Here is a 22,372-nt window from a genome sequence, read left to right on the forward strand (position 1 = left end):
GTTATGTCTGGATCTGCAGCTGCATTGTCGCGTACGTGTGTTTGCGCCAAGGCGACTGTGATTCCTGCCAGCGTAAACCGCTCCAATGTCAGCGCGTCCCAGAGGCGAGGAGCGCACAAACAAGCGCGTCGGCGCGACCTCACGCGCTTCGCCCCGTGCCGGCATGTGTGCGCGGCCGCTGAGGTGCTCGCGGCGCCTCCAGACGCTACGTTGCTCCGCTCTGGAGCAGACCCAGCAGCAGAAGCAGGTCGGCCGCCAGCGGCCCTCTGGGCGGGGCAGGACCGGAGAGGGGGGGCCGGACCGGGTGGCACCCGCACAGAGCCGGGCCGGTTTGCCTCACAGTCGGGGGGGATGTGCAGATATTGTAGTAACGTGAACACAATGTGTTGGGAAGGAAACTCTGGAGGACAGTCCACCCAGAACATTTACACGAATCATGTGACCATGAGAGTTTCTTCCTCCCATTACTGTGTATGAGATGTCAGTGAAGTCATCGTGGCATTCGGGGTTTCATCATCAGCTCTCTCCTTGTGTAACTGTGACTCTGAGGCTGGAGGTGGGGGGCTGTTACCTGCAGACACGCGCGCTCATTATGTAAGTGTACAGATGGAGCAACGTTCCAGCTGATGATTTACATTCCACAGCCAACTCAGCAACGGAACAGTTACGGAACGCGGCGTCAGGCTCGGCGGTGCAGGTGTGTTTGGTTCTGGCCAGCTGTGTGTGTGTGTGTGTGTGTGTGTGTGTGTGTGTGTGTGTGTGTGTGTGTGTGTGTGTGTGTGTGTGTGTGTGTCACTGCAGAATGTCAGCGCTGTTACTGAGGGCATGGTGTCACAGGAAGTCCCGATGTCCGCCGGACTTGACTCACCGGAGATGGGTCAGAAGGCTGTGGAGTGTATTTGTGTGTGTGTAGCATCACATGTTTAACACCAAGCTGTGATATGTATTTTCAGCCCACTGGGCTATTTTAAAGTTGTCTCCCACATTTCCTGCCACAACACACACTCTCTTTCTCTCTCTCTCTCTCTCTCGCTCTCTCTCTCTCGCTCTTTCTCTCTCTCTCTCTCTCTCTCTCGCTCTCTCTCTCTCTCTCTCTCGCTCTCTCTCTCTCTCGCTCGCTCTCTCTCTCCCCCACTTATCTCCCCGTGTTGTTCTCGCTCTTTTTCCCGACACTTCCCTTCATGCCTCACATTTACTTTCTCACCCTAAGCTCCCACTAATTAACTTCAGGGTCTGTGTGTGTTGGCCAGGCAGCAGAGGAAGCCTTTGTGAGAGTGTCTTGCTCTTGGAGGACAGATAACATTACCCCGCCGATGCTTACATAACTTCCAGGCAACGCCACGTCACAAGTGACCCAGACACACACATGCACTGATTTTCTCACACACATGCACACGGGGGAATAAAAGTGATTCAGTTCAGTTTGTGTGGTGTGTGTGTGTGTGTGGCGCTTCTAAAAAAAAAAAATAAATAAATAAAGCAAACTTTTTAAACATAAGTGTGTTTTGTAACATTTGTGCGTGTGCTGTTGGGAAATCCATCTGAGTCTCGTTGGTTTGTATGTAGGTCAGCTCACAAACGGGCTCCTTTGGTCTGTTACCAACACCACGCACACACACATGCTTTCTCAAGAAGGTCTGTTTCCTTCAATGTGGTGACCACATGTGCACGACTGAAACCAAGAGGAAAAGGAGAAAGTGTTTTACTAGAATATAATACACAAGACCCACACTGACCCACACAGGGATGAACGCACAGTGATGATCAATAGGTGCACGTACCCATGCGTTATTTGTGTGTGTGTGTGTGTGTGTGTGTGTGTGTGTGTGTGTGTGTGTGTGTGTGTGTGTGTGTGTGTGTGTGTGTGTGTGTGTGTGTGTGTGTGTGTGTGTGTGTGTGTGTGTGTGTGTGTGTGTGACAGGATGCCTAGTGTTTGTGAGTGTGATGGGGGCCCAGCTGCAGCTGTGTTTGACAGCTGTATCATAAGAAACATCTGATGAAACATTGCATCATCTCCTGTGTGTGTGTGTGTGTGTGTGTGTGTGTGTGTGTGTGTGTGTGTGTGTGTGTGTGTGTGTGTGTGTGTGTGTGTGTGTGTGTGTGTGTGTGTGTGTGTGTGTGTGTGTGTGTGTGTGTAAGCAGCTGGACACAGTCACAAGATTGTGTTTTCTTTTCTTTTTCCTTTTTTGTTGGTCTAAGTCATAGAAGAATTAGGCACATTTACGTCTACAGAGTGCATTTGTCTGAGGTTCCGCATGTGTCTCTGAGTGTGTGTTGGGAAAAGTGTCACCCAGTTTGTTTTTTCCACGTGGGTGGTACTGTATATATTGTAAATCTTTGGCAACACAAGTGAAATGTTTAAGGTGAGACTTTGGTCCTTGTGTATTTAGGTGCGTCTTAATGTAAGGGTCGTTGTGTATTCCTTCTGTCCTGCTCCTCGGCCGTGGGAGTTTGTGTTCTGGTTTTCACTGGTTGCCCATTTTGTCATGACAACCGTGGATCTGTGTTCAACACCTGCCTGTTGCTCCTTCGCCTTTTCCGCTGCGTGCCAGCATTGTGTACACACCGTGTAGCGGGTGCTTCAAACAGGGACATTCAAACAAGTGTGTTTGTGTGTGTGTGTGTGTGTGTGTGTGTGTGTGTGTGTGTGTGTGTGTGTGTGTGTGTGTGTGTGTGTCACTGTCCAACATCTGGACGCCGACCTCAGATTTATTTCAGAGATCCTCATTGCAGGAGAAAATCAGCTGGACTGAATGTGTTGTGCTGCAGGGCCTCACTTCTGGTTCTGAACCTTTTCATCCTAACTTTAATTCACATAACAAAAAAACATAATTTAAAAAGGAAAACACTATTCACATTTAGCCATTTGATTTATTATTATTATTATTATCATCATTATTATCATATTGATTATTATCATATAATATATAATATAATCAATGCATCCATTCTCCCCCTTTTGATGTCACTGGGACAGTTAATAGTATGAATAGATATGACCTCATATCTGACCTCTGACCTTTGCTGTGGAGCAGACACATATGAAGGGAGAAGAGCAGGAGGGGCCAGACTTTGCTAGCTGGTGTCCGGGATTCCAGTCGGATTAGGCGAAGGAAGTCGTGGCTCTATTTGTTGTGCTTGGAGGGCAAAGCCGGTGTTACCACAATGTGGAACAAGGACCTGCATGCTCACCCACAGACACACTTAAAACCACAAAATGCACGCGTACAACCTCTTGATTATCCAAGCTTTCTAAATGGTGGGATCGGATACTCTATGACTTGTAGCAGTGTGTTTCAAGGAATGGCAGAATGGCAGGACAAAGACTGTGCTGTGTTTTGGGGATGGGTGTAGTTGAGCTGGGTCCAGTCCTGGGGGATGGGAGTGTGTGTGTGTGTGTGTGTGTGTGTGTGTGTGTGTGTGTGTGTGTGTGTGTGTGTGTGTGTGTGTGTGTGTGTGTGTGTGTGTGTGTGTGTGTGTGTGTGTGTGTGTGTGTGTGTGTGTGTGTGTGTGTGTGTGTGTGTGTGTGCAGAGGAATGCCCCTGTATGCTGAGTGAAGAGCACAGAGGCAGCAGAGACTGACCAAACACACTTCTGTTTGCCAAGTGTGTGTGTTTGTGTGTGTCCGAGGGGGCGGCTGGGACACGGCGTGGGGGGAGTGTGTGCGGGACAGTGTGTGAAGGAGCAGGAACGTGTTGCAGGAGTAGTGATGGAAATGGAAAAGAGGTTTAGAGCAGCTCTGAGCGTGTCTGTGTTCTCATGCTGTGACCTTGGGCTCAATGAGGACTTTCATATTCCTCCTGGTCTCCATGGTAGGTCAGCAGACAGGACTGAAAGAGGCCTGTCTCCTCATACCTGTGACCTACGCACACACACTAGGCTGCACTGTAGACTTTACCCAGGTTATGTTTGTCTATGCGTAGGTGTGTGTGTGTGTTTACTGTACCTTTAGATGTTTGTTTGGCTGATGATAGGTCGGGGAAAGATGAAGGATGGTAGTGAAGCGTGGGTAGTTCACGGAGGCTGAAAGACACAAAGGAAAAACCCAAGGATGAATTCGGGAAAATTGAATGATGTCTTAAATGAAAGCAGAGTATGGAGGGTGCGTTTATTGGTGATGATGGGAATTAATGCAGGAATTCCTGGAAATATGTCTGGAAGGCTGGAGATGGGGGAGCGCAGAGAGAAGCAGGGTGGAAATGAAAACAGGATCGATTAGCAGCAGAGGTGGCTGGAGAAGTGGGACAGGGAACTGAGGAATTCATGGACAGTGAGAAGCTTGAAGGGGGGATGATGGAGGGAGAGAGGAAATGAGAGGGGGAGTGATGGGTCACTGATACGGTGCTTTATAGAAAAAAAACAGCTGGTGTTTGACTGTTAGCGTGGCCTTTACACTTGTGCTTTGCTAAGTACTGAGCCCCTTTTTTGTATGTGTATGCACGTTACCTGGGATAGGGTGTGTGTGTGTGTGTGTGTGTGTGTGTGTGTGTGTGTGTGTGTGTGTGTGTGTGTGTGTGTGTGTGTGTGTGTGTGTGTGTGTGTGTGTGTGTGTGTGTGTGTGTGTGTGTGTGTGATTGCCGAGTCGGCCTCTAGCTGTCCCAGCGGGGTCCCAATGACTTTACCAGCCGCAGACCTCCACCACACAGAGACGTGGGGGGAGGCGGCGACGGGGACGTTAGATGAGGGGAGACATAGACAGTGGAAAAGTCAACATCACTTTCAGTCTGCTAATTCTATTACACGTTCATGCTTGTACTTCAGAGCACAGCTTTTATTTTTTAGTACTTGCTTTTGCAGTAGTGCAGTAGCAAGACTGTGATGGAGCAGCATTTACATTTGTGTGTGTGTGTTTGTGTGTGGGGCGACTGCATGTGTCCTGTTGATTCACCTCATTAACATGTCGTCTTGTTTGTCCCCAGGTCCTGCTGAGGTTCCGATGATGTCTCCAAATGGATCAATCCCCCCCATACACGTACCACCTGGATACATCTCACAGGTTTGTCCTTGTGCGTCTACTTTCATTTGGGCATACTGTCTTTTGTGTGTGTGTGTGTGTGTGTGTGTGTGTGTGTGTGTGTGTGTGTGTGTGTGTGTGTGTGTGTGTGTGTGTGTGTGTGTGTGTGTGTGTGTGTGTGTGTGTGTGTGTGTGTGTGTGTGTGTGTGTGTGTGTGTGTCAGCCTGCCCTCTGCTATGATGTTGCTTGTGTCTGGAAAATTCCTAAAATGCAACCAAGAAAAATCAAATCATGTGTATCTCCAGCCAGACGTTATAAGATAAGATTATTTGTTTTACCCCCACCTGCGCCGATGTTGTGCAACGGGAGAGCTCGGACGCGGATGTCAGCAGGCGCGAGCGGCGGGTTCCACGCGTGTTCACCCACGCGTGCAGAGCGGTGCACGTGGAGCGCAGACAGGAGGTCGCGGCAGCCGCTGTGTCGCTCACGGCCGACGCTCGGAAAGCGGAGCGGCCAAAAACAGCCTCCTCCTCCTCCTCCAGCAGCTGAGCGCTGAGCAGGAATGTTCAGAATCTGTTGCCTTCATGTCCCTGACGTTCTTGTGTGTGTGTGTGTGTGTGTCCTCCAGGACTGAATTGTATTCTGTGGTTAAAGTTGGGTTAATTGGGACTCGGTGACGCACACGAGTCAGTGAACGGTTAACGTGAAGCGGGGGGTCTGCGGGTCGTTGTGGGTCGGGGTGTTTTGGCCGGTGGAAGTCGGGTCGTTGGCTCGCGGCGGTCTCGTAGGTGCCTGTTTGCAGGGACGGGGCCAAGTGCGAGCGGGAAACACTGTCACTGTTAAACAAACAAGCCTGATAGGGGGGACAGGCGGGTAGATGTTTTTTCGGGGGTGAGAAACAGGGGAAGGAGAGGATGGGTGGATTGGGAAAGAGCAGTGCGGTGGAGAGAGGCAGCACCCTGATGGATGGTGTGTGTGTGTGTGTGTGTGCGCGCGCGTCCTCTGTGGCTTGGGCTAATTGCTGCATTGTGATGGTGGGTGTTGCTGTGTGCCTGTGCTGGTGAATGCAGCGTGGGCCGCTCGCTCCTTTGCCCTGGTGTTCCTGTAAACACACCCACCAGCGGAGGAGGCGAGGGGCAGATCGGGGGGCCTCCTCCTGTTCCCCCCCCTCCTCCTCCTCTCCTTCTTCTCCCCCTCTCTTGTTTTTCACCCTGGGATTAGTTCACCCTCTGCCTCCCCCTCCTCACCCTCTTCAATACGTGAACCCCCCCCCCCCGTCATATTTTGGCGCTCTGTCGGTCGCCTCTTGGTGTTTGTGGGGGTTTGTGTGTGCGCTCCTTGTTGTTGTCGAGGCCAGCGGATGACTTCCCATCGCAGCGGGGGGTGCGTGTTTGCTCCCTCGGCTTGGAATGCGGGCCCGTGGACGTTTCTGAATAGCTGGAATGTGTGCGCTCGTCCCCATGCGTGAATGCGAGAGTGAATACGCGCATGGGGACGTATGCTAATTCGAGGCAGCGCTCTGGAAGTTGTTATTGAAACCTGCAGAGCATCTGATGACAAGATTGAGGCATTTGTTTTCACCACACGAGGGGACAAAGCGCTGTTAGCACAATGCCCTGCTTGTGAAATGAATCGAGCTGTTCATTCCCCTACTAGACGGCCGCGGTTTGACAGACAGGACACCTGCTCCTCCACGTTAACGAAGGGCGAAATAGACGCAAGGCAGTGCGCGAGTGTCAAGTCGCGGCTTTAACCGCGGCGGTGAAATACGAGCGCGCACCCTCGTGCGGTATCTCCGCTGTACAATGCGCCACTCACCGCCCGCCCGCGCTCCCATGAGTTGCGGGCACCGGAGGTCAGAGGTCGCCCTTCCTGCCAGACGGAGATGTCCGCGTGCCAAATTTCACATGCGGGTGTGTCGCGCAGGTCCTGGAGGATACCACGGGGGTCCGACGAGTGGTGGTGACCCCCCAGTCTGCGGAGTGCTACCCGCCCTCCTACTCGCCGGCCCTGTCGCCCACACACCACCTCCCCCCCTACCTGGCTCACCCCCACTTCATCCCCAGCTCCTTCTACCCCCCTGTCAGCCCTGGGGAGCTGCCCCCGCACCAGTACTACCAGCACCACCTCCCACCCATGTACAGCGACCCAGGTACTGTCCCGGCGGCTGCACCGCTAGCTCCCACGCGCTGATATGGTGAATGTGCACGACTTTAATTATCTCCTCTCGCCTTCTGCAGAAATAATTCCAGTTTACGGGAGTTTATGGGGCAGAGAGGACACTTATACTAAGCCACAGCCCAAAAAGATAAAGGAGCAGAGACAACTAGAGCGACAGAACAGACTAAACTCGCCTCCATCCACTCTGTATAAGGGCAGCCTGGGACTAGCACACAACGGATACAGGTGATCTCACACTAGATTGTAAAATACACAAATAAAGGTTCCAGTTTGCGAATGTACAATAAAAGTGGTTATATTGTAAAGATCAGCCACGTACTTCTTCATTGTGAATGACTTTTCTTTGCGGCGCAGCAACAAATCGCACACCCCATCACTTGGGTCGGTGGGGTCTGGAGGCGGAGGAGGCAGTCCGGGAGGGAAGAAGCCGGAGAGGCGACTCAGAAGCAGTCCACGAAACAGTGAACCCGAGACGCACACACAAGGTAGGATGACACCCCCCCATCCCCCGATACAGGAAGTGATTGCACATCAGAGGCGATGACGCGGGCATTTGTAATTGCACTCATTGCAAAACATCATCACTGCAGGCCTGTTTTATTTCCCACATAAACACACCTCAGCAGCTCCCCCACGCCATCTTTGTGCCCCCCCCCCCCCCTCATGTCTCTATGTGACTCGCTTTGTCCTCTTCAACCTCAGTGCCCCCTCGGCATTCATGTGGGCAAGATAAAACACACCTTTCATTCCTCTCTCTCTCTGTCTTTTTTTCCCCCTCTCACAAAAAGTCACTGGGGAAAGAAAATGAATGAATGCAGCTTTACTGAGGTGAAGGGGATCCACAGAGGGGCTGTGGGGGTGGGGGCCGGGTTCTGATGGTTGGGGCTGAGGCGGGGAAGGTGGGGAACGGGGGTAAGACGGGTTGTCTGGGCAACCACATAGCTGAACCTGTCCCTGAGCGCTATCGTTTTACCTTTGCTACAATACCGGCCTTGTTGATGAAAGCTGAGCCGTGGGGGGGCGGCCGAGGGGGGAGGCCAAAGGGGAGGGGGGGGGGCTCGCATACCTGTAGAATCCTGCTTTGGATGAAGAAAGCCTTTGAGACACCACGGCTCAGCCTTATCGCAGCAAAGACATTAGGACACACTGATTAACTTATTTCTTAGTAATAAATTCAGCAGAGGAGCTCATTTCCACACACACACGCGCGCGCACACACACGCACACGCACACACACACACACACACACACACACTGAAGAGAGTGCTGACAGAAAAACAAAGCGAGGCATAAAATCATCCACTCCCTCATTGTAACTGTCAAACCTCTTCAAATTTACTCGCCTCATAAAACTCCGGCCATGTCGACCGCACAGCGGGGGGTGGGATCAGAGGAGGGACCCACGGGACCAGGTGTGTGAGCCTCTCTAAGCCGGGTCGCTGGCTTACATAAATAAAATGACCGCGTTATGTAATGCGACTTTGGTGCCCGACTGAACTGTTGTTTGGGCCCATTGTATATTTTGGGATTGCAAAACTGTTGAAAGCCTATAAACATAACTGGTGTAGTTTGGCTGCGCAGGCTGTAAACATTATGCAAGTTTGTTTGGTTGGTTCACACTAATTACTCCGTGAAGATGCACACGCACCGGGGTGAGTAAGTCATCTTCACAGATTGGTGCGACACGTCCTGGGTCTTTATGGCGGACAGAAACATGTCGGCGTGTGGGTCTACCGGGGTCTCAGTACTGGGCTGGAGATCAGGCTGAGTCAGCTACATGTACCACACAACACAAGAACCCGTGACTAGGCTTCCTGTAAAACAATCAGACCACGAGGGTCTGGAGTATTGGTGGTGGGGGGGGGTGGAGGAATGTGGGGTTTGAAGGGCAGATGAGAGAGGAGGGACCAGGACGAGAGCTAGCAGAAAGGAAAAGAGCTGACCCACAACTCCTACGACTCAGGGAACGGAGGGATGGAAAGACGGAGACCCGGAGTTAAAGAGTACGAGCATTCCGACAAAGTAGCTGTTTGGTCTGGCGCATCCGAGTACGGTCCAACCCAGAATACCACACACACACACACACACACACACACACACACACACACACACACACACACACACACACCGCCTACGCTTTGCCCTTGATGCCCTTGGTGTGTGTGTGTGTGTGTGTGTGTGTGTGTGTGTGTGTGTGTGTGTGTGTGTGTGTGTGTGTGTGTGTGTGTGTGTGTGTGTGTGTGTGTGTGTGTGGCTATCACCCCAGTGCCAGTAAGGCAGCAGGCTGACTTGGCCAGCACCGGGTCCATTCCCCAGTAAAGCCAACTCCACAGACCCTTTTTCCTCAGAACTGTGTTCTGAGCAGAAACAGATGTGGGCTTCGTCCCCTTTGTTCCCCGTCCTGGCTCTGCATCATCACCACCACGGATCCTGTCTCTCACTCACAGAAACTGGAATTTCAGGAGAAACAGATGGACCGACTCCCCGAGCTCCTCCGTCTTTGGCTTTTGGGAGAAACCAGATGTGCATAATATCTGCTGTGTCCACCATGTTGGCTCTGAGGGAAATATAAGTGTTGCTATAATTAACCCACAGAACTATAGGTGCCTCTTTTAATACGCTGCTGATAGGTGAGTTGTGGTTTGACCTTTTCCAGGAAGGTCAAAGGTCAAAGTATTTATTGCAGGGTTTTTATTGAACGGAGCGACTAAATGGATGAGTGCAGTTGTGACCTTATTGGTAAACAAACTGCGATAATAAAGTACTTTTACACGTACACACATATATATACACACACACACACACACACACACACACACACACCGCTGCCCTTGTATGTGTGTGGAGCGGCGCCGAGTTTGCGGTGGTTGCTGCATTTTTTACATTTTTTTCCGGAGCTCAAAGGCCTTTTTCTGTCCCGGTGCAGACGGAGTCTGTCTAAGAACTTTTACAAAAATCTGGTACTAAGTAATGGAGAGAGAATTCAAAGAATGTGCTTTTTGTCTCTGTGATGACTTCATGTTTTAGTTGTTTACTCATTAAGTTGCAGTGACCTGACAGTTTTAAACAATGGCGGTGGTAAAAGGTGGCTTCACAGCACAATGTCCCGTAATGTGGAAATGTGTGAGCGCACTCCCACCCTTCCTTTAGCGGGCTGTTTTGATGGGGTTGCCATGGCGATAATCTCCGCGCCCCCTCCCACCTCCCGGCTCACTCCAACCCCTTCCCACCAACCCAAATACGGCCATGTTTGCAGGGCAGGCCAGAGGGTAGTGGGGTGGAAGAGAGTCGCTGGAAGAGGGAATGTAAAAAAAAAAAGAGAGCAGGAGAGGAAGATCGCAAACCTCTGCATGAAAAGGTGGCATGTGAAAAACACAGAGCGGGAACAAGGGATGGACTTAGCAGGAATGTGTCTCCCGCTGATATCGCGTAACAGGACTGCTGGGATTAGAAGGAGGAGGTGGTTCTCGCCAGTCAGAACGAGGACGTGACACATTTCCCCATCTCGCCGAATTACCCCCGTCAAAGCTAAAAGGCTAAAAGCCTCAGCCTTGTGATGGGAAGCGACCCGGCAGACCCGGAGGACCGCGGGCCCAGGAGCTCAGCCGGGTCAGACGGGATCAGGGCCCTGTGGCTCTGAATTCAAGATCGGATTTCGTAATTTTAGACACAACAAGCAGCGGAATGATGATATTTGATATCGCTCTTCTCTCTCGAAATAAAGACGCTCATGCACATGGCCCGAAAATCAGGTTTCAGAAATCAGAGATCTGTAATAACTGGATTGTCTCTTTCTGTTTGGCAGGTGACCTAATTACACGTCTGCCGGCACTTCTTCTCTCTTTCACATTATAGTTTAGTGTTCTACCGTAGTTCTACCTGCGCCCGTGTCCCTGTAATCCCTTTCACAGACAATTAGGACTCCGGCCATGAGAACCAAGCCTTCGCCATGGCAACCGCAATTTCAGGCATGTCCCAATAATTCCCATCCACTGTGTTTGTGTGTGTGCAGCCCAGCTGTTAAACAGATGGAATGCTTACTATGCAGCAGATGACAATAGTGTGGAATCCAAGGTCTGCGCCCCTCTTCACCTCTGGTTCCCCCGCTCCTCTCCTCCTCCCTCTGTCTGAGCGGCTCCCACCCCTTCCTCTCTGTCCTCCGTTGCCTCGTTCCCCTCTCATCGTCTCTCCTCCTTTTAGCCGAGTGCTCGTCACTTTGCTTTGTTCTCCGTGATTAGAGGCTTCTAGAGATGGGTATCATATCTCACTTTGTTCCTTTAGGGCGATGCGCACACACACACACACACACACACACACACACACACACACACACACACACCGGCCCCTGTATGTGTGTGGAGCGGGGCTGAGTTTGCGGCGGTTGCTGCATTTTTGGCATTTTTTTTTCCAGAGCTCAAAGGCCTTTTTCTGTCCCGGTTCAGACGGCGTGTGTGTAAGAAGCTCAGGCCGTCATGCAGGAGGAATTCAACCTCCTCGGCGTCAAAGCCACGCGACTTTGCCGAAGTTAGAAATGTGCACGAAATTCACAATGGAACAAAACATGAACCCGAAGATTTTTGCTGCCGAACACCCAAACATCGCTTCGAATAATGACTGTGTGCACACGGGCCGAGAAGCCTCTGGCTCCATTCACTGGACATGTGCATTACAGCGACTTTAGAGATTTCCTGTTTTTGGTTTTGCTGTCTCACCTGGATTTGGCTGCAGCCTGTAGCGCTCCGGCTACGGCTGCACTGGGATCAGAGGTACACATCTGCTGTGCGCCCCTCTGGTGATGTCACAGAAAGTTGTGTAATCCTCTCCTCACATCTCCCTAAGCTCTCTCCACCCGTTCCCTTTTCATCCCTGCCTTTCTCCTCCTCCCCGCTGATCCCCGGCTCGCTCTCCGTCTTTCAATTTCCTTGTGTTTTCGTGTTCCCGTGCCCAGACTCGCCTCTCCTGCCTCCTCTTCCTCCTCTTCTTCCTCCCGTCTGGCCCGCTGTAATCGAGCGCAGGAGGGCAGACGCAGGCGGGACGTGAGGTCGGCCGGGGGCAGGAAGTGAGGGTCGCGTGGGCGGCGCGTAAACAGTAGCGCACGTCGACTGGGAAGAGGCTCGGCTTCTGTTTCAGCCGTCGTCGCCGGCTCTTCTCGGCGTTGAACGCTTAAACAGCTGGACTCAACGACCACAGCGAGTCACAACGCGTTCGGCCGCGAGGAAAAGCAGAGGAGTTTTTCACATTTTATTATCGGCCTCCTCAAATATTAAATAAATCTCTTTCCGCCGCCGGGCTCTGGGCTGAGGAAAGCAGCCGGCGATTTAACGGATGGGGTCATTTGCGACTTTTAAACATCCATCCGTCTATCGATTTCCCTGGGAGCTCGTCCTCGTAAGGACTGCGGGAGCCGCCGGAGCTGGAGCCGGTCCATCGGCTGGACTCCTCAACGAGCACTCACTCCATTTCTTGGCTTTACTGCAGCTCCTACTCTGCTCAGCTGCACCAGACGAGCAGCGACAGGACGGAGGCTTTAAACGGGTCACGTTCTCCTTTTTTTCCCCCGCTCGGCCGCGATGAACGGTCGAGGTCAGCCCGTTCCCGTTCGGTGCCGCGGGCCCACGTGCGCTTTGATTCAAGCGCAGTGTGGTCCATATAGATGACAAGTGTGTGTGTATAAAGAATCGGCACCAGGGAGCTGGAGTGTGCTTCACCTGTTGAACCCTACGCCCACTATCGTGCACACACGGTAGCTGAACTCTCCTGCTCCTATCACCCATCCCCAGTCTGCTGTAACGTGATACTGACACACACACACACACACACACACACACACACACACACACACACACACACACACACACACACACACACACACACTCTCGCACATAGGGGTCAAGTTGAGGTTGCGCTTCCATGACATCATTGTAACCATGACTCATAAGTGTACCCCGAGGCGAAGTAAAGCCCTCTCCTCCACAGAGGAGACACACACACACACACACACACACACACACACACACACACACACACACACACACACACACACACGTGCGCGTTAATAAACAACCCCTCATTCATCACATTCTCTCAAACTCTTTTGACTTTTTAAATACTGTACGTCCACCAACGTGTGGAAGCTTGCCGGTTAGTGTGTGTATGTGTGTGTGTGTGCGCGCGCGCGTGTGTGCGTGTGCGTCCCACAGACTGGCCCGCAGCACCGTAACACGCTCGTCACCTCGCTTACCACACACGCTCGCACATGCACATCCTGTGTGATTTACAGTGGTCAGGCTCGGATGGAGAAAGCAGGCCTCCTCTGGTCGGAAAAAACCTCGACTGCGGCGGCGATAGCAAGGGGGGGGGCAAGGTTTCCATTAGCCGCACACACACACACACACACACACACACACACACGCTCCCGCTCACCTTCACACTAACCCCAAACGTCCACTAAATCACCTTCAGCTCTGTTGTGTCCCCGACCAGACCGGAGCTTGGGTGTGGGTTTGTGTGCACGTGTTTGTGTTACATATGTGTGTTTGTGTGTGAGCCCAGCAGCAGCTTAGGCCCCCTCACACACACACACACACACACACACACACACACACACACACACACACACACACACACACACACACACACACACACACACACACACACAGGAAGCCCCTACTGTACGAGGGAAGAACCAGCAGCCCAGCTCACTGCATGACGGCATCCTTGGGTTTAATGCCTGTCTGATCTCTCATATTCCTATAATTATGGTTTAATGTTTTCATACTTTGTTCCACATTTCTTTATTAATTGAAATAAAAATGTGACATCATTCAGTTATAATCAGCTGCACTGCAGGGTTACAACAACACTGCTGACGTCGTTCAATGCGGTGCAATTACTCACAGGTGTAGGAAATGACACTTAATAATGATGAGGATAATGATTTTGGGGAACTGATGACTCCATCAATAACCGATAGTTTCTATGTACAGAGCAGCGTAATCGCCGCGCTGAGCGAGTGCTGCTTTTTCTTGGTCATCCCCTGTGTTATTTGCTGGAGGTGAGGAATTTGTGACTAATGCTATTCTGTGGAAAGCCGGATAATTTAATGTCTTTTCCAAAGGCTGTGATCATGCCCGGATGACATGTAATAGGCGCTTTCAGGAGAAAACAAGAGTTGCATCACACACAATTAGATTAGACATTTTTCATAATTTCGGTCTGTTTTTACTATATTTTTGCTCTTTTTTCCCCCACCAATGATTTGGTATTAGTTGGCTTAAATGTTCCAACAGGGCTGATTAGGGAGTCATTTCACTCCTACACGCTCTTTATCTTAGATGCAAACCTTGGCTGACCTTCAGCAATAATGAGGCATAGACTTCTAGACCTGTGAATGACATCGCTCATGTGAACCGGCAGCGGTTTCAGCATCGCTCTGAAAGTGACAAATAAAGTCACACGCCTGTTTTCAAACTTGATAATGAAATGAGAAAAGTTCAAACTAAATCGAGAATCTGAATCAGAAACTGGATGCAGCTGTGGGGGGATTTCTCAGTCTGACTGTGCGTTCATGGCAAAAGCAAAAGGGGCCGATCGCTGATGTTCTCCTGTTATTGTGTCCTCAGATCACGATTCGGAGGGGAAACACGTTCAAGATGCGCTGTCTGCGATCGACAAACCACAGGTGGGTATCTGCACACCGTCGCTGTCCTTTCCCGGGAGCCCTCGCTCCCCTCGGCCACACGGGGGCGCCATCCGCTCGTTCACGTCATTCAACGGCTCCGTGCAGCTAGAGCACAATGCAGCAGACTTAACCCCCCACCCCACCCCCCCCTTAACGGGCCGTGAATGAAGGAGCTGGAGCGGCTCTGACAGCTTCGGTCAGCGGGGCGGTGCAGCTGGACCACCTCGGAGTTCATATCGGGTTTCATGGGGTGGATTTTCCTGCTCCCACAACCTCAGGCGACCTCCACACTGATAGAGCGAATTTGTGGCATATAATGGAAAAGGGAAGGAAGAGACAACAATTACGGCAATTATGAGGTTTCCTTCTGCGTTTTGGTGCGACTCTGCAGTACCGTAATATATTAATACAGGAGGCAGCAGTTCGGTCAGAGCTCACGTTACCAGAAGCACTTTTATTTCCTCGTGACAGTTTGATGGTCAGTACTGACAGTGAGGTATTGGACTAATAAGATGTCTATGCTGGCTGTATGTTGGTCATTAATATTCCCATTTTTTATGCTGGCAGACTGATTAATAGCTGAAGATTCCGCATTCAGATTTCATTAAAGCCAAAAGCCATTTGTGAGACTCATCTGTTGCAGCTGATTTATGCATATTTGGACAGATTAGTGGTTATTATTGCAGTTGGCAGCTCGTTCTGTGTTTTTAAAGCCGCTGTTATTCAACATTAAGGGTGAAACAGTGGGTTTATGGCAATAACGAGGGAGCTGTACCTCATTAATGCCATAAACCTACTGCTGAAACTGATTTTTATGAGGATGATAATGCAAGGTGCTTTCTCCTCTCACACAATAGGCATGTGATGCAATTACCCAGAATGCATCGTGGCGCGTCTAAGAGCGACGATGGCTTTTGTGTTTAATGGTAACACAATACAGCTGCCAGTGAACAGAAGGATCAATGGATTTATATATTCCCACTTCTCTGTTGCTTTCCTTGTGTTCGTGCTGCATTCAGTGGACTTGAAGCAGTGGAAAAGAAAAACAGGCCCGCTTACCTCTGTATAAATCCCATCAAACACAGATGTCTGCAGACATGCGGGCGCGGCGATACTTTCTTATCACCGCGCTCCACATTTCTCAGTGGAAACGCTGCGTCTGCCTCTCTTCCTCGCAGACAGTCTGGGCACGCTTGTGGCTTCCTTTTTCTTTTTTTTCGCTGCCCTCGAGGCGCTTTCGTCGTCCCATTCGGTGGATGTGGCGACTGGAACGGCGGCGGACTGCGCTAAATCACGCTTAATTGGCTCACCCACCGTGTGCCGCGGCTAAAACTCCCATAAACGTGCAGACACTTGCAGACGTGCATACATTTGGCATCTTTTTAGTTTAGTCTTTTTAGGTTTTTAGTCGCTGATTGGACCCCTGGCGTGTGTTGCAGGTGTCCAACGTGCAGGCGCGGACCGCGCGGCTGTCCTGGGCGCCGCCGGTGGGGCTGGCGAGGCATAGCAACGGGATGCCCGTGTCCTGCTCCTACGAGGTGTCTCTGTCAGACAAGGGGCGGGACGGGAAGTATCGGCTGGTGTACAGGTAGGAGACGGGCTGACGCTGATGATGATGATGATGATGATGAAGGTCTGTGGAGTAAAACTGTGTGTGTGTGTTCCAGTGGCGAGGAGCTGGAGTACCATCTGAAAGACCTAAGGCCAGCGACGGACTACCACGTACGGTAAGGACTCGCCCGTGTGCTCCAGGTCTGTCCACTCTCTGGTTCGGGGGTCGTTTCACGTCTGCCTGTCTCTGCTGCAGTGTGTCGGCGCTGTACAACTCTGTTCGGGGCTCGTGTTCGGAGGCCGGCTCGTTCACTACGCACTGCAGCGTCCCCGACGTCCCGTCGCCCCCCAAACTCTCCCATCGCACCAAGAGCACCCTGACCCTGCAGTGGAAGGTACAGTACGGGCAGCATCCAGCAGGGACCTGATGATCCATGACAAATGAGACATAAGCCAGACATTATATGATGCCAGCGCTGTCTCAGTCTTTGATCTTAGACTTATTAGACTTCTTCTCTGTCCTCCTTCCTGTCGTCCGCAGCCCCCGGGCGACAACGGCTCCAAAATCACAAACTACCTGCTGGAGTGGGATGAGGTAAGCCTCCTTTTTTGAGCCGTGCTTATATTAAACCCATCACCGAGTTCACATGAACATTAACCTTCATTTACTCTAGTCTGGCTCTGCTCATGCCCTTTGCATTTTATCAATTAATTTGTCAAACCTGCAGGGAAAGAAGAACAGTGTTTTCAGAGAATGCTACTTTGGGAGCCAGAGACACTGTAAGCTGACTAGACTGTCTCCCGCCTGTGGCTACACTTTCAGAGTGGCTGCACACAACGACATCGGCACAAGGTACCTGTTGCCTGTTACTGGTTAATCGAGTATATATGGGAGCAAAGCGTATGAGTGTCAGCAGTGGTGGACCGGAGGCTGCCATTAAACCAGTCGTTAACCAGCGTTAATACGGTGACTGATCGTTTTAAACGAAACCAACACCGTGCTTGTGTTCCGTGCAGTGGCTTCAGCACAGAGGTGGTGTTCTACACCATGGGCACGCTGCCCGCTTTGCCTCTGGCACCGCGGCTGGTCAGGGCAGGGGTGTCCTGGGTGACCCTGGAGTGGGGGCGTCCAGAGGGGAGTCCCAGCGAGGACCAGCTCAAATACACATTAGAGATCCAGGAGGACAACAGTGTGAGTACCACACGCACAGAAGTAGAAGTCAGTGGGAGCCTTCTTATGAGTGACATAGTAAATATTGTCGTGTGGTAATGTGTGTCCTGCATCTCCCACAGGGAACAGACTTTCATCCAAAGTACACTGGAGAAAACTTGACCTGTACTGTACAAGGCCTGAAGAGGAGCACGCAGTATAAATTCAGGGTGAGTGATGCCTTCAGGTGCTGAGCGTACGTTCAGTGCCTCGGTGTCTGCACGTCTGTGTGTGATCTCTTTTGATCCTCGGGCAAAATCGTCTTCAATAGGATGTCGCTCGTCAGCTGTGGCTTCTAGAGAAGTGGGTGTAACTACATTAGGTTACTGGACTTAATCTTGAAAAAGAAGGCTGTAACGTTGAGGCCAGTCCTGGAACGACTTTTAGAATAAGGTTTATCTCAGGTGGCTTTTCTTCTGTCATTTTCAGTCATGTTCTCTGTCTGTTCAATTAAACTAACATGTTTCCAAGGTTACCAGCCCATCCTGGTGTCTTTTAGCGCTAATACAACATCCATTAATCTAGAAAAGAATACAACCCCCCCCCCCCCCCCCCCAATTTAACCAGTATCAAAATAATCCAGCAGCCATTTAGCGGCGAGAGAACAGCGTCCCGCTCGGCTAAAAGCCGCGGACTCTGGGAAACAGAATGTTCAGACGCTCTGTAATTGTTACAGCTCGTGTGCTCATACAGGCGCTCCGTTGTGCGTCCTGCTATGGAAGTGCATTATTGTGCTGTCGTCGCCCTCGCGGGAGGCTCACGCTGTGTCCTGCACGGCCGTGTGCGGTGCATGTCTGGGGACGAGCCGCGTTCATTCCGGAAAGGACTGAAGGCAGAGGAGCCGCGGCCAAGAGTAATTCTGTCAATTAATCAGGATGGTTGTGCGACCGTGTGGTAGATTGCTCTGTGTTGCTGTTTTCCCGTGCTCCCTGCCTGTCCTCTTAGACCCTCGGTTTCTGTCTAGCCCCTTTCTTCAGGTTCTTGCTCCCTTTCGTTCGCTTTACGCCGACCTGTTAATTACCCCCCCCCCCCACCGCCACTGTCTGTTGATCTCCCTGCAGCTCGTAGCGTCGAACATGGAGGGAAAGAGCAGCCCCAGCGAGGTGCTGGTGTGCACCACCAGCCCAGACAAACCGGGACCTCCATCCACGCCCCGCGTCACCATGGTGACGCCCTACGGGTTCACCGTCACGTGGGGTAAACGCACGCAAAAGCACAGCTGACAGTTCTGTAGTAAGTAATCTAAATACAGAAGCAGATACAAAGCTTTCAAATGTGCCAACAGATCCTCCGAAGGACAACGGGGGCTCAGAGGCGCTTACGTATCTGCTGGAGATCTCAGAGGGATGCTCCGAAGGTATGATGACAGAGTCACGGTCATAATTGGCCATCGTTTGTCCAGTGTCGCCTATTATAGGAAATCACAGTGACTTAAAATGGGAGCTCAGGTGTGTGATTGCGTTTTCCTCCCCATGCGTCCGTGCAGCGAGCCAGTGGGAGGTCGTGTACACCGGCCCGGCGACGGAGTGCGCGTGCGAGCGCCTGACGCCTGGAACCTTCTACCACCTGCGCGTGTGCAGCATCACCACCGGAGGACACAGCCCAGTAAGAACACAGGCGTCATGGTTCAAACGTGGGCGGCCTGAACACACGGCGCATTATAATTAACACGCGATCACAAATCAGGCTGAGCGACAATTATTCTTCATTTGCTCCTGTTCTGGATTCCCGTCTCCTTCTGCAGTGCACCGTCAGTGTTCCCGTTCGTACGCTTAGTGTGCCGCCGGGCCCCTGCCAGCCGCCGAGGATTGTGGGTAAAGCCAAACACAAGGAAGTGCAGTTGGAATGGGGTGAGTGCAGATGTAGTCGAACAAATGTTTTCTAGTAGGCGTCTGACTTTCACATGCGACTCCACCGCTTCAGCCTCTGTTTAATGAGCTCTGATGAAACTTTAGTCAAGTGTGTTCGAGCATAATTGAGCCCTAAAGTGGCCCATTAAATGGCTGAACTCTTAAACTGTGGATTCGTAGTGTTCTGCTGGAAGGCAGAGGTCAGCCTGACCCACTAAGAAAATTCTTGCATTAACCAGTTTGATAGAGCTCACTCTGTGGCGGTGCTGCAATTACTGGTCCGATTTGAAGGTCAAGCGAGTGTCGCCATCATTTAGTAGTTTTTGTTTTTTACACAAGATTGGAACCAAATAAATCTGATTCCGAAGTCCACACGACGGCCAGAGAGCCTCAGCTGAGTGTAGTTTGTCCTCACAGACTCCCCCGCCCCCGAGGGCGTGTGCGAGGAGTGCGTGTTCAGCCTGGAGATGAGCGAAGGCGAGACCACGCCGGCCGAGGTGTTCCAGGGGCCGGAGCTGCAGTGCACCGTGGGCAGCCTGCTGCCCGGGGCCACGTACAGCTTCCGACTGCGGGCGGCCAACGAGGCCGGGGTGAGAGTTACAATGGCACACACACACACACGCGCAGCAGCGATGCAATCAATGGCAATAAAAAGGAAACGGGCCGTTAAGGAGCGAGTCATTCACCCGGCAGAGCCGTGAAGCGCTCTCCCTCAGGATGTAACAGATGAGCAGCGCATAATAGGAACGCTTGTTTTCCGCTTGACAGGCATGAAAATCTGTGTTTAACGCCCCTAATGGGCATGAAATTTCCTTCACACACTGATGACGTGACCGCAGAACAGCACTGAAAACAGGGCACTAATCAATAGAAGTAGCGATGAGGTCCAGACGTCCCAGACATGAATGCCTAAAGTTCTGTGTCTCGTTCAGTTCGGGCCGTTCTCTGAGCCGACGGAGGTGGTGACGGCAGCGGGCCCTCCCGGCCAGTGCGCCGCCCCCGTCATCACTCTGACCAGCAGCACCTCCATAACGCTCAACTGGGAGGTGAGATGAGGTCACAGTGATACGTTCACATACAGTGCATTACAGTGTGAGTGAACCACGTGTCCGTGTGTGCTCCAGAGCCCCGAGGGCTCGGGTACCGACATCTCCGAGTATCGCCTGGAGTGGGCCAAGGAGGAGGACCCCATGGAGCTCATCTACTGCGGCGGCGCCACACAGTGCGACCTGTCGGACCTGATGCCCGCCACGGACTACTGCTGCAGGCTGCAGGTGGGTACGCGTTTGGATTCTGACTGGAGAAGCAAAACGCCGACTTGTGTGACTTAAATTAAGTGAACTGGGACGTTTAAGCACAATAAACAGTGTTCTCCTGGTTCATCGTGCCCTTTGTGTTTCGCTGGGTGTCTCAGACCTCATCTCATTGCTTTCTCCCGTCCAGGCCGTGAATCAGGCGGGAGCCAGCCCTTACAGCGAGCAGGTGAGCTTCCGGACCCCGGCGACACACCCCGACCAGATCTCGTCGCTCGCCCTCCTGGACCTCGGGGCCTCCTCCGAGTCGGGTCTCTCCCCGTCGACCTGCCTGTTTTTGAAGTGGGACGAGCCGAACAGCAACGGGGCGGAGATCGCCGCCTACGTCATCACCCTGGACGAGCAAACCATCACCGTGGAGTCCGGGACGAGTCACGTGGTCACGGGCCTGGAGCCTGACACCGAATACAGGTACCCACACAAAAGACTGGACCAGTTCTGTGATTAATATCAGTGATGCTACCATGTGTCCCTTCAGAGACAGAATAATTAGGGGGTTCTCCGTTAATACACAATGTTGGAACACAGCTCCAGCACGTAGACAGGGCCGTGTGTTTACCTGAACCGTCAACCAGCCACTGTCCTTGTGTTTCTGTGAGCAATTACCCGTCCGTGAGCGCGTGTTTGTGTTCAGTCCGGCCAGTTGTCGGAACTGGGGGCGGACTGCCCCGAAGCAGGGGGACTCGTGGAGAGTCAGCGTGACACACCGTGTTTTCATCGCCGGGTTGTTTTCGTCTCCGTGTCACTCTGCTTTCTTGCATAACGGCCTCCAGTGAGTCAGAACACTGTGTGTGTGGGAGTTATTGACGGTAATTGTGTGCTTGTTATTTACAGCGGTGAATTACTCCGAATTATCCTATTCATGACTTATTGTGTGCGGGCCTCGGTTAGTGCCGCTTGCCCTTTCAGGAGTGGGACTGTTTGTGCAGGTTTAAAATGTCTTTATACTGAGGTTGTTTTAATGAACAACAGGGCACAATTCAGGTCTTTTCCTCTGTGCTGCTCATGCAGGAGAGGAGTGGGCCTAGTAACAACAACTGTACAGTCAAGTGAGAGAAAAGCTGAAATCTGAATAATAAATCGCCCAAATAATAATGTTGATTTGACTAAAAGCTTCCGAACGGTCTCCTTTAACCAGAAAAAGTCTGTGGAAAAAACTTAATAGTAAACATATTATTTAATGTCATATTTTCTCTTTGTGTTTCATCATGAAGTAAAAAACAATGTGAAGCAAAGTTGCGTCTGTTCTGACATGGATACCTAAATACCTTCATATCAAAATGTCATCGTGCACCATCAAATCAAAGCTTCTTCGTCTCTCTTCCTCTTCAGTTTGTGTGTCCATCATTTTATCAATCCTCTTAATTAGCCTCTGCATGGATAAATATCATCTGCGTGAGTAATGATGAAAGGTTACGGTTACAGAGATTTTACAACTAAATGTCAGGCTGCAAATCCTCTCTAGCTTAGGATCAGGGTTGTTAACCGGCTGATCGCATATGTACTGAAAGGGATTCCTGGAGGACGGGTAGCGGCGAAAAAACTTAATGTCACAGAATTTAATAACTACCACGCTCCAAACTCACTGTACTTGGTTTCTGATGCTCAAAAGTTTTCTTACAGCCTCTCTCT

At 51.4% G+C, this 22,372-nt stretch overlaps 1 protein-coding gene across 4 annotated transcripts in view; it reads left to right on the forward strand.

The window, feature by feature from the left end:
* Positions 1 to 22,372, forward strand: part of fndc3ba (fibronectin type III domain containing 3Ba) — a 53,809-nt gene that overhangs the window by 22,804 nt on the left and 8,633 nt on the right. For all 4 annotated transcript variants that reach the window (XM_029140226.3, XM_055505830.1, XM_029140227.3 and 1 more), the window contains 20 exons: positions 4,920 to 4,996; positions 6,881 to 7,106; positions 7,195 to 7,360; positions 7,490 to 7,620; positions 14,758 to 14,816; positions 16,256 to 16,404; positions 16,484 to 16,543; positions 16,624 to 16,762; positions 16,909 to 16,962; positions 17,096 to 17,220; positions 17,385 to 17,559; positions 17,661 to 17,747; positions 18,639 to 18,774; positions 18,863 to 18,934; positions 19,064 to 19,182; positions 19,322 to 19,427; positions 19,845 to 20,017; positions 20,360 to 20,473; positions 20,552 to 20,701; positions 20,871 to 21,151. In XM_029140226.3, coding sequence (XP_028996059.1) covers positions 4,920 to 4,996; positions 6,881 to 7,106; positions 7,195 to 7,360; positions 7,490 to 7,620; positions 14,758 to 14,816; positions 16,256 to 16,404; positions 16,484 to 16,543; positions 16,624 to 16,762; positions 16,909 to 16,962; positions 17,096 to 17,220; positions 17,385 to 17,559; positions 17,661 to 17,747; positions 18,639 to 18,774; positions 18,863 to 18,934; positions 19,064 to 19,182; positions 19,322 to 19,427; positions 19,845 to 20,017; positions 20,360 to 20,473; positions 20,552 to 20,701; positions 20,871 to 21,151 — 2,599 coding nt within the window. The remainder of the gene's footprint in view (positions 1 to 4,919; positions 4,997 to 6,880; positions 7,107 to 7,194; positions 7,361 to 7,489; positions 7,621 to 14,757; positions 14,817 to 16,255; positions 16,405 to 16,483; positions 16,544 to 16,623; positions 16,763 to 16,908; positions 16,963 to 17,095; positions 17,221 to 17,384; positions 17,560 to 17,660; positions 17,748 to 18,638; positions 18,775 to 18,862; positions 18,935 to 19,063; positions 19,183 to 19,321; positions 19,428 to 19,844; positions 20,018 to 20,359; positions 20,474 to 20,551; positions 20,702 to 20,870; positions 21,152 to 22,372) is intronic.

Source organism: Betta splendens, chromosome 22, assembly GCF_900634795.4.
Source record: "Betta splendens chromosome 22, fBetSpl5.4, whole genome shotgun sequence".
In the NCBI taxonomy this organism is placed as follows: Eukaryota; Metazoa; Chordata; class Actinopteri; order Anabantiformes; family Osphronemidae; genus Betta; species Betta splendens.